Genomic DNA, 12,529 nt, shown 5'->3' on the forward strand with positions numbered 1-12,529 from the left:
ATGGACAAACAAATCTATCATGCTTAAATTTTGACCCCGAAAAATCAAGAAAAGATCTTGCAGAGATGGTAATAGTGCATGAATATCCACTTGTAATGGTGGAACATCATGGGTTTCAAAAGTTTGTGGTTGGTCTTCAACCTTTATTTAAGATTCCATCTAGGAATACCTTAAAAAATGATATTCTCAAGATTTATGACTTTAAGAAAGAAAAAACAATGCGGTATGTTTATTTGTTTAATCGGTTTCTAATTTGTATCTTGTATTTATTTGGTTTCTAATTTGTATGTTGTATTTATTTCAGTCTATTGGAGAAGAATCGAAGCAAGATTGCCATTACGATAGATATGTGGACATCAAGTAATCAAAAAAAAGGTTTCATGTCAATCACATCTCATTTGATCGATGATAACTGGGAGATGCAAAGCCGAATAATGAGGTACTTTAAACTTACCTTTGCTAGCTAGGTACTAAATATAAGAACTAAATTGATTCTAATTACTTATTTACTAGGTTTATATATGTGCCTTGTCCTCATACTGCTGAAGTTCTTGCTGATGTGTTGTATGAATCTCTATGTGATTGGAACATTGATAGAAAAATATCAACAGTTACAGTTGATAATTGTAGCACAAATGATCTTATGATTCATTTATTATTAGACAAGTTGTCTTTGAACTCGTTGATTTTAGGAGGAGAGTTATTTCATATTGGGGATGGAATTGAGAGAATTAGGGATAATGTTTATTTTTGGAGCGCAACACAAAAAAGAATAGAAAAGTTTGAAGAAGTGGCTCGTCACTTGACAATTGATTGCTCAAAAAAATTGTCTCTTGATTGTAAAACATGTTGGAACTTGACATATTTGATGTTTAGTGTTGCTATAGTGTACAAGGATGTTTTCAAACGTTTAAAGCAACGAGAAGCACAATATAGAAGTTTACCTACAGATAGAGATTGGGAGTTAGCTTCAAGTATTTGTGGAAAATTGCAACTGTTTTATAAGGTGACTTTGATGTTTTCGGGTAGCAAGTATCCTACGGCTAATGTATTTTTCCCATCCATATGTGAGATAAGAATTGCATTAAGTAAGTGGAGTGAAGATCGAGATGAAGTGATAAAAGCAATGGGGGAGAGGATGCTTGTTAAGTTTGATAAATACTGGTCAGTTATACATGGAGTTATGGGAGTTGCAGTTGTATTAGATCCAAGATACAAGTTCAAAATGATGGAGTATGTTTTCCCAAAGATTTATGGTTTTGAAAAGTCTGATGTTGAAATTGTAAAACTAAAGGTGCTTGTGTCTCGTTTGTTTCAAGATTATGAAACTTGTAATTATGAAAGTTCGCGGAATCGGGATATTGATTCAAGTCGCAACACTAGTGACATGGAGGTTCAGGTGGAGGGGTTTTTTTTCAATGACTATGTTACATTCATTGAAGATGATAATCATACAGGGATCACTATATAAGTTTGTTTTATTTATCTTTTGATTGTTTTATTTATGTTTTAAATGTATAAAATTATTATTGTAGGTATCATGTCGGAGCTTGATCATTATCTTCAAGAGAAAGTAAGGACACAAAATTCAGAGCTTGATATTTTGTCTTGGTGGAAAACAAATGGTTTCAAGTATCCAACATTACAAAAAATTATCCGAGACATATTAGCAATTCCAATATCCACTATTGCGTCTGAGTCTGCCTTTAGTACAAGTGGTAGATTGGTGAGTCCTCATCGGAGTCGTCTTCATCCAGAGAAGTTGGAAGCGCTAATGTGTGCCCAAAGTTGGTTAATAAACGAAATAAGAGGTAATCAATCATTTCTTTTACTTATAAGTTTATTTTTTTCAATTGTATTGTTGATATGATATGTTATATAAATTAATAAATACAACAACTTGTTCACAAGAGTTCAAAGCATATTGTAAAAGCATCGAATATGATCGTGATGATGGTGACGAGGTACTAAATTGATATACAAGTTATACGTGATATCATTAACTTTTTTATATAAATTTTGGTGGCTTATAATTTTTTGTTTAATTGTAGCAATTGGGGGTCACAACTGTTTGATGACGGTAGTGGCGTCAAGCCCTTCATTGAGTGGCTCTAGAATGTCGAGTCTGAGTCAGAGGAGTGATTCACATTTATCATGATTTATTGTTAATTTTATTTCAATCATTTGGGGTCATAACAGCGAAGTGCTCTTTGTTATTTCAGTTTGGTTTTCTTCATATTAAGACTACATTTCCCTTTGTTTTTATATTTTGATTTGAGTTTGATGTTTTCTGCATTTAATTTCCCAACCATTCTTCCATTATTTTACTATAAGATTCCTGAAATCACATAAGAAAATTCTATTAATTAAGAAAAAGGAAACTTAAGACAAACCCGACCTCGTCCCTGCTCCTGAATTGCTTTCTGGAATATTTGTTCACTATCTCCAATATCAATCAATTTTTTAATTGTCTGTACATTGCTGAACAATCAGATATGTGCCAAATATGATGGAGAATTATTCATAATATCAGTTGGCCTTGTACCCATCAATGGAAATCATGACAACCAGTTAAGAAGATTATTAGCTCCCTGTAATATACTACTCACCCAATTTTGGTTTGTGTTTCGATTCCGTTTAACTTATTTTAAATTTACTGAAATATTAAATTATTTTAATTTGATACAATTTTGAAGTATTAAATTACCAATTTAAATAACCGTTTATGTTAAACGGGGACGGGGGACCAATACCCGGCCCGAACCCGGCCCGTTGCCATCCCTAGCGGCCGCATGGTCCTAGGGTTATGATACCTTAGGGTTTGCTGCTGGGACCATTTGGATCGTTGGATCAAGGCTAGATCCAAAGGTTGAAAGAGCTGTTGGCGGCTGAAAATGATACAAACCGTAATCGGATTTAAGGTTAGTCTTGGGCTTGGGCTGGGTTTGTATCTCTTTGGGCTTCGGGATATGTAAATGGGCCTCAGGTTGTTGTATTTTGGGCCTGTAATATAAATTTAATAATAATAATAATAATAATAATAATAATAATAATAATAATAATAATAAAATCATAAATAAAAATAAATGGGCAAAAAAACTAGTGTCTACAGCTGCCCCTCTTTGCTCATTATTGTGTTAACAAGAATAGGGAAAAGACGAAAAAGACAATAAATTTTTTTGTCCATTTGACTTTTTTTATTAAGATGGAAATGTTGATGTTGTTCTATCTCTTTCTGTGATAACGTCAAGCAAAATGTTGAATAAGTTCTTCAAACTATGAAATTCTTCTTCCTCTTCAAATGAGTTCTTCAGATCATGAACTCCTTCTTCCTCTTCATATGAGTTCTTCAGACTATGAACTCCTTCTTCCTCTTTAGACGAGTTCTTCAGACTATGAACCCCTTCTTCCTCTTTAGATGAGTTCTTCAGATTATGAACTCCTTCTTCCTCTTCATATGATTTCTTCATACTATAAACTTCTTCTTACTCTTCAGACAAGTTCTTCAGACTATGAACTCATTCTTTCTCTTCAGACGAGTTCTTCAGATTATGAACTCATTCTTCCTCTTCAGACGAGTTCTTCAGACTATGAACTCCTTCTTCCTCTTCAGACGAGTTCTTCAGATTATGAACTCCTTCTTCCTCTTCATATGAGTTCTTCAGACTATGAACTCATTCTGGAAATGTTTTAAGAAAAACAATCTCAAGTGAGATAAATTGCTATTTCAAGTGAAATTTTCTCCAGCGAGAAACAGTTTGTTTTAAAAAAACAATCTCATGTGAGATAAATTGCTATTTCAAGTGAAACTTTCTCAAGGGAGAAACATTTTGTTTTAAGAAAAATAATTTCAAGTGAGATAAATTGCTATTTGAAAACATTCTGCATTGAAGGTCTTATGGATTGCCCGTAGGACTTACAAAATTTGGGAAATAGTTTACTAAGTAAGAAACTTTGGAAATCGTTTTCTTACTAGTCAACAATTTCATTATCAGAAAAAATTAAATGAAAAACTTTGGAAATTGTTTTCTCATTTTTTGAAATAACTTTTTAGTTGGGAACATGCCCCATTTCAAAATAATACTTCTTTTGTGGATTGCGACCATCTATTATTTATATGTTTACTTCTCCTGAAGTGATTCCTGTACTTGAAGTTTGAATTCTACCTTACACTTGTAAGGTATTTTTTTATCATGAATCTTTTTTTTTCATTTGAAAACTTGTAAAACTTCATATTTGAATGCAATCAAATGTATTAATGTAATGCAGTTTCTATTATGCAAATGATGTTCTTATGAATGCATAAATGTTGATGCAATCTTCATTAGACTTCAAAGTGGTAAACTTAGTCTTCATTTACTTAGTCAAAATGTCATTTCAAGTGGCATTTCTGATGAACCATCTGATCCACTTGCATATTTGTGTCTTCTTTGTTTTATTAAAGTCTCATTTATAGAACTCTTGTCGTAATCAGAATTATGACCTTGATGCCCCATTTTGTCTTTGATAAAATTGGTTTTCTTCGTCTGAACTTGTATAGAATGTAGATGTAGATATGTCCTATTCAGCAGAGATTAATTAGCAACGTCTGTTCTGATTTGACTCTTGAAACACATCATAAGGAGGATTTATCCTAATTCCTTTCATGTCTTCACATCTAATCGGATCTAGAACTAAGCAACTTGAACCATATTATGTTGAGATGTTTAACAACAACCTATTGTTCAATCTTAGTTGGCTCCACTAGTTTCTTGTTGTTAAAATTCCAATACTTCTTTTGTGGAAAGAAATCTTCATCATATCTCACTTCTAACATTGGGGGTTGAAGAAGTCAAAATTCATCTTGGGTCCATAAATGGAAATACCATATGATTACAACATTGGTTCAGCATCATAATCACTGGTTCATAAAAAATTTGGCAACACATTCATCCTTTCCTGTGGCTTCTTCTTAGATGTTCGTAAAACATTTGACAACATATTCATCATTTCCCGTGGCTTCTGCTCAGATGTTCATAAATCATTTGACAATACATTCATCCTTTCCTGTGGCTTCTGCCCAAATGTTCGCCAGTGAATCTCTTTGCATAGTGTTCAAAGCTTTTGTATGATGTCACAAGACCACTTGAGAACAAAACTCAGTGGGAATACAAATGGGACGCTTTGACTGGCCAACATCAAATTACTAGAATAATGCATCTGTATGATGAACAAAGTAAATATGTATAATTAGTTCCACTATCATTGTTTCACCATTTTCATTCTTCATAGCTTTCTGTCTCATTGGAAATATTTGCTCAAGTTAATGATCCTAACACATGATGATTTGGGCCTTCAGTATGCCCCATTATTTGCTGATATGAATGTTCAAAATGCCTTCAAAATTGTTTATTGCTGATTTGAGCCTTCAAAATACCCCACATGGGTCATTTTTGTCTGAAATGGGCCTTCAAAATGCCTCAAATTTTCATATTGATGTGAGCCTTCAAAATGCTTCACATGGATAATTTCTAGTTGAAATAGGCTTTCAGCATGCCCCAACATTTACTTCTTGCTAAAAATACCTAAATATTCATACTGATGTGGGCCTTCAAAATACCCCATCATTTGTTGATACAGATGTTAAAAATGCGTTCAACATTAGCTGATATGAGCCTCCAAGAATGCCCAAATATTCATATTGTTGTGAGCCTTGAAAATTCCCCACATGGATCATTTTTTTTTGAATTAGACATTCAAAATGCCTCAATATTCTATTTCTGGTTGAAATGGGCCTTCGAGATGTCCCACGTTGATCTGTCTAAATTGGGCCTTCAAAATGCCCCAATATTATAAACTGTAAGGCTTACTCTCAATGTTTGTTTGATTTGAATCTCATGGTCCCCGCGAGGTCCAATTTTGCTAATACCCCATTGAGGGTACTGGTGGCTTTATTCGTGACCCAAACTTGTTTATCTTGAATACTCTTATTCTAGTGTCACTAAACAACAATGTTGTTAAGTAATTTGAGGAATTCTCTTCATGTTTTCACAGACTTAAGAAGTGATTAATCTTTCTGAAAGAAATGTCTTAGATATGTGCATCTTCTTAATGACGTGATCATCTTCTTTTTATCAGGTTGTTGCTAATGTCATAAGAGAGCGTTACAAGTTTAGTTCTCCAGGTTTCTGGCTTCTTAGATCACTTGCTTTCAAGAATGTGAAATGCTTCATCATTCTGGCCTCGTTTATTCTTTTTCTACAATAGAGGTAGAATAGGCAACAACTTGCTTCAAAAACCTTTCTCATTTGAGACTGTCCTGTTTGAAAATGTTTTTCCTCCTTCCTTTTTCGAAGAATGAAAGAATTTTGTAAAATATTACCTATTATAGGTTCACAATATAATCAAATCATAAGCATGAATTCAAAGAATATCAAAAGAATCAACAACCCTTTAATGTTTGAAAATTATAGCTCTTTGATAAGTATCAAAATTTTGTTTGGTTTCAGGATGGTTTTCCTATTTTCTATGGTTACATCTATTTAAGATGTCACTCATCTCTCTCTCTCTCTCTCTCTCTCTCTCTCTCTCTCTCTCTTTGTGAACTTTTCCACATGCCTCATTTTAAGGACTTGGTATTTTAACCGGATGCGTAAAAAATGATGCAACTTGTATAACCAATTACTAGAATACTTTTATTTCAATTCTCTGAAATTTTCTATTTGTGTAAGCTTTGTAAACTCTAGAAAAAGTAGTACGAAAATATCAGTCTAAAAATGAAATTTCTAAGTGCTCATGTGAGGTTAACTATAACAGGTGTTCCTTAACCCCCTTTATCCATCTTTATATAGTAACTTTTTATCATTTTGGCTAGTTGAATTCAGCTTTATTGTATATAATAATATAATAACCTTTATCAGGCTAGTTGAAACTTATCCATAAAGCCGGGGCGATTAACCAATTGCTCTAGAGGGATAGTTTTATTACATATAATAGTATAACAAGCTAGCTGAATATTATCCATAAAGTTGGGGCGATTAACCAATTGCTTTAGGGGGACAACTCAAGCATAACAGGCTAGCTGAATATTATCCATAAAGTCGGGGCTATTAACCAATTGCTTTAGGGGGATAACTCAAGCTTTATTGTATATATAATATAATATGAGTATAATGCACCAGGTTGTTAAGGAGAACCTGTTATAGTCTAGGTGTTTTGGTGGAAATCAGAAAAAATCTCTTCGTTAGAGTTCAATTCCCAAGCAACTGACTTAAACTAGATTTACCTTTGTGAAGATTATGTTCATCATCGAACGTCACCAATAGAAAAATACTCTAGTCAGTTTTGTAATGTAATACACCAACGATGCCCCATGTTGTACGCTCCTATATATAAATACCAAGCCTTTTTGTAATTCCTTTCAATAGGATAAGGCTGTCTCATATTTGTAATATGATAGTGTTTGGGTATATTTCATCTGAGGTAAGGTCAAGGGTCTTTGTTTTTCTGGTTTTCAATCCTGATATTTGTTCAAAGATTATAACTCTAATCATTTAAAGAATTTTTTAATACATATGATATTCAAAGAACTGCAAGATTTCAAAATTGATTCAATGCTCATAACCTTAAAAGCAACACAAATTTATTTATTGCACAAAAGGAGGAGAAATGAACAAAAAACATGTTCAAACAAGATGCTGAAAATAAAAAGTACTACAGTGGTAGATAACAACTTCCACTTGTTTATTTAGCCTGCTACATCATTCCTCGAATGTCCATGCCCCTGATTCAATTAAATTTTAAACCTTGCTCTTTAATGCCCCACAATTCTCAGTAGTATGCATCGAACTTCCTATGTGGTAGCTACATATTGCATTAACATCATATCCTTCAGGAAATAGGGGTTTTTTCGGTTTAGATAGAATTGGAGTCACGAGATTCTACTGAACTAGTAATGGGAGCAGTTCATCGTATGTCATTAGAATTTCACCAATAGGAGTCTTCTCTTAGGTCATTCTGTATGGTTTGGTCCCATGATTAGCTGAATAAGACCTCAATGTATTAATCTCATCTTCTTTCTCGATGTCAGTACTGTCAGAGCCTCTTATCCTGCCATTCTTGATAGTTGTTTCGATCATTTCTCCATACATGACGATGTCAGAGAAATTATTAGTCGCAACCCCTATCATGTGAATAATATAGGCAGATTTTAATGTATTGATGAACAAAGTAGTGAACTCCCTTTTAGTCAATAGGGATACACTTGAGGAACAACGTTCCTCCATCGTTATGAATATTGTCGAAAGCTTTCATTGCACTTCATATTCATGTTTTGCAATATTGTTCGATCAGGGGCCATATCAGCCATGTGCTTGTATTGGCCAAAAAAGGCTTGAGCTAAGTCTTTCCAAGAATGTATTTGAGTACGTTTTAGCTGATTATACCATTTATAATCATGTCTAAATAAACTATCTTGAAAACAGTGGATCAACAACTCCTCATTCTTTACATAGCCAGTCATGCGACGACAATACATGGTGATATGAGATGAAGGGCATGTGGTCCCATTATATTTCTCTAAATCTGGAACCTTGAACTTTGGTGGGATAACCAGGTCAAGGACAAAACTTAGCTCTTTGGCGTCAAACCCATAAAATGACTCAGCAGTCTCTCTAGATTTTATCACATCTTCTATATTTTTCAATCGTTGGATGAGTTTTTTCTTCTCAACTAATTCATTTGGGTAAGAGATCTCATTATCAGTACAAAATTAATATGGCTTCAACCCAGAAGCAGTATGGAAATCAATGGGGAACAAAGCTTCAGCTTGATATTGTGGGTTCTTAACAGTGAAGTGAACTGGTGGTTGGATTTCCTGATGTACAGAGGTGTGCTCAGGAATGTGAACAAGTGTAACACCCAGAGGATTTGTGGGGTTTTCAACAAGACTCTTTCCAGCGGTTAAATGCTTCCTAATAATTTCTTTCATATTGTTCAGTAGATCGATATGAGAAATTACAATATTAGCTTCAATTTGTGCCAACTTACTCCTCAATTTTTCCTGCGTCTCTTTTTGCTCTATCTCAAATTTGGCTAGCCTATCCTCAGTTTCTTTAGACATTTTCTTGTGTCGTGCTAAGCGTTCTTGCTACAAGTAAGAACCAAGATCACTTTGATCGAAATCCTTATTTTAATGAATGAATGTTTTAATGCATGATTTGGAAATGTATTGAGCAATACAAATGTAATGCAAACAAAAGAAATTAATATAAACAAGTTAGAGCAAAATAAATGTAAAAATAAATAAATAAATAAAATAGTTAGTATCAATTAATGAAAAGAAAAGATTCTATCTATCATGGTATCCTAACCTCATGCTTTCTAGTTTCATGCTTTGTTGAGAAAAATTAACCTAACCGCATAATTACTAGTTCGCATGCATTTATTTAGAAGAAAAAAATAAAATCAAATAAATTAAAAGCTAGAGTTTATTTCTCCTTTGTGTACACCTACAGACAAGGTTTCAGCATTGTCTTAGATCGTGTGAATTTCTAGGGTTTATTATATGCAGGGATTCAATTCTAGGAGTAAAGGTACTCGAATTGTCCTTGTTGGTGCCCCTTGGGCTGTCAAACCCTCAATCCTAATCCATTACAGTCTTAAGCGGATCGAGTTAAATTTGAGGGGACACATTTCTCTATGTTTGACACGGAGAATAAATTCTCATGAATACGTCGCTTTCACTCCCACTTAAAAGGGAAAAGAGCTCGAGTATGGAGCTTATGTTATGCAATGCAAGTGTTATGTGTGAGGAGAAATTTTTACACAAAAATTAATATCTAAAAAGAAATTAAATACAAATAAATATACAAGGGTATAAAATAAATTGAAAGAAATAAAAAGAATCATAAATTAAATAAAATTGGATTCTCAATTTCTAATTATACAGACAATATATAATTTTAGGTTTGACCAGGGTCCCCAGTGGAGTCGCCAAGCTGTCGTAACCAGTTTTCGCCCGGGCATGAAATTTCCTTGGCGGAAAAAGTAATGTGAATGAATAAATGGTTTTTATTAAAAAAATGTTTTGGGAGTCTCCATCGACCTTTTGGGTTAGGTAGGTTGAATACCTAAAAATCATCTTTTAAAAGAGTTTTTAAGAAAACATCAGTTAAAATATAAACCCGACTGCATTTTAACCAAAAATTTGTTCTTTTTAATAATAAAAAGGGATTCGTGGTCGGTTACGTTTGGGGAAGAATTAGCACCTCCCATAACACCCAAAATTGGTTTCTACCGATTATAAATTGTCTCTAATAATAGAATTTAAGAATTCAAATATAAATTTAATTTAATTTATGATCCTCTTATTATATATTAAATTGAGTAAATTTAAAGAAAAATAATTTTTATAAAACTAAAGTAAATATATATTTTTAGTGTTTTATAAATAGGGTATTTATTTATTTAAAAATATTAGAAAATGATATCTAGTTACTTTAAGACAACCCCTTTCTTTAATATTAAAAAATAAATAAATACTAATAATAATATGATAATTTTTTCTAAAAAATAATGCAAATAAAATTAAAGTATATATATATATATATTTATAAGGATAATATTTATTTATTTTAAAAATATTAGAATAAGACCTCTAGTTGCTTTAAGACAACCCCTTTCTTAATACTAAAAAATAAATAAATATCATTATTTAATTAATTTGTGAAATTAATCATATAATACTTATGAATTTTTCATATGTATGTATATATATATATATAATAAAGATAAAATAAAGGACTATAAGTATTGAAATATAAAATGAAATAAATAAATAAATAAAAAAGTGACCAAAATAAAAGGAATTAAAAGTTATAAGACTAACACGTAAAGTATATAAATTAAAGAATCTAGTTCAAATTATTAAAATCTATGTATGAATAGTGTAATTTATCCTTAATTATTAATTAGTGATTAAAATATAAAATATTATAATCTGAGGGACTAAATATAGTATTTACCCTAAATATATAAATATACTGGAAATGGCTAAAATAAAAATAAAATAAAATTAGAAGACAAAATTAAAATATCCAGAAAATCAATTCCAGTGACTAAATTGCAAATGTTACAAACTGGGATGACTGCGGAAAGGGTTTTTCCACGTGCGAAATTTCTAACACACCCATCCCCAAAATGATGTCGTTTGGGGAGGGCTATAAATACCCTAAAACCGGCCCTCTTGGGCCATTTTCTTCTTCTTCTCCGTTTTGCTTCTCTCTCTAAAGCTCTGGATATCAGGTCACCGGAGGAAAACCAACCACCGTTTTCGGCGTCAATCGTCACCATCGGCCACCGCCGTTGGTGGCCGAAAATTCCCAAATTACCCAAAAATGTAGATCCCGTCGTCCTAAAGCCCGATCTAAGGTTATTTTAACCTAAAAGCCCACAATAGTCGTAAATCTATGATTTTCACCTTCGACGTTTTAGTTCTCCAGAGGCGAGTGAAGGCTCTGATGGTCGCGTAGTCCTCTCGGTAAGGCTCTTTTCCTTTTTTTTTTGGTTTACTACTTGGTTGTTGTGGTTGTGTTTTTGCTCTCTATCGTTGGTCGTCGTCCTCGTTCTTTCCCTTTCTCCGTTCGGTATCTTCTCTTCGTCCTCTTCTCTTTGCAGGTGGTCGATGGCTTTTATAGCCATCGACGGTGTCCTCCTTGGATCGGGTAAAGAATGGCCCTCGAGGTGAGTCACCGAACTATGGTGGTGACTCACCATAGAGCTTCGACGTGTGGAGGGGCAGTTGGCTTCTGGAGCATTTTGGCGAGGCGTCGGCGTCGGCAGTGTATGTAGATGTGGAGGCGACAGCCTCGTGGCCCTAGGGTTATGATACCTTAGGGTTTACTGCTGGGACCATTTTGACCGTTGGATCAAGGTCAGATCCAACGGTTGAAGGAGTTGTTGGCTGCTGGAAATGATATAAACCCTAATCGAATTTAGGGTTAATCTTGGTCCTGGACCAGGTTGGGCTTGTAAACTGGGTCGGGTTTGTATCTCTTTGGGCTTCGGGATATGTAAATGGGCCTCAGGTTGTTGTATTTTGGGCCTGTAATATAAATTTAAAAATAATAATAATAACAATATATAATATTAATAATATATATATATATATATATAATAATAATAATAATAATAATAATAATAATAAAATCATAAATAAAAATAAATGGGCAAAAAAACTAGTGTCTACACGTAGCATGTTTTGTCAAGTGAGGAAAAAACAATCTAGGTTTTTCCATTTCCTAGGTGAAAACGAGCCTACTTTCACAGTCGATTTGAACTTACCATGTCAAGAAATCTGCCTAAAAGTTGATACTCCATGAGATAATCAACTGTGAAAAGGAAGAGCGTTTCAAAAACTTAATCTTTACGTGGCCATGCAAGAAGGCCACGTGGAGCTCATGTAAGTTTTGGGAACCATCAACCGACAATTTTTGAGTGTGTGGGGGCATTAGATGGAAAATATTTTCCATCCTTGTTTTGACAAATTACA

General features: G+C 33.4%; 1 protein-coding gene across 1 annotated transcript; it reads left to right on the forward strand.

Annotated features, from left to right (window-relative positions):
• Positions 1-65: 65 nt before the first annotated feature.
• LOC120182894 (zinc finger BED domain-containing protein RICESLEEPER 2-like) lies at positions 66-1,471 on the forward strand. Its single transcript, XM_039187731.1, has 3 exons — positions 66-223; positions 305-439; positions 514-1,471. Exons 1-3 carry the CDS (start codon positions 66-68, stop codon positions 1,469-1,471), a joined length of 1,251 nt encoding a protein of 416 aa, XP_039043662.1.
• The last annotated feature ends 11,058 nt before the right edge of the window (positions 1,472-12,529 follow it).

This window comes from Hibiscus syriacus, unplaced genomic scaffold, assembly GCF_006381635.1.
Source record: "Hibiscus syriacus cultivar Baekdansim isolate YM2019G1 unplaced genomic scaffold, ASM638163v2 tig00112738_pilon, whole genome shotgun sequence".
Taxonomy (NCBI): Eukaryota; Viridiplantae; Streptophyta; class Magnoliopsida; order Malvales; family Malvaceae; genus Hibiscus; species Hibiscus syriacus.

Excerpts from the sequence above, each read along its gene's own strand:
- LOC120182894 (XM_039187731.1), top strand. The coding sequence starts at position 66 with ATGGTAATAGTGCATGAATATCCACTTGTAATGGTGGAACATCATGGG. Across the intron at positions 224-304 it reads AAGAAAGAAAAAACAATGCG|TCTATTGGAGAAGAATCGAA; the intron begins GTATGTTTATTT and ends TATTTATTTCAG. Across the intron at positions 440-513 it reads ATGCAAAGCCGAATAATGAG|GTTTATATATGTGCCTTGTC; the intron begins GTACTTTAAACT and ends CTTATTTACTAG.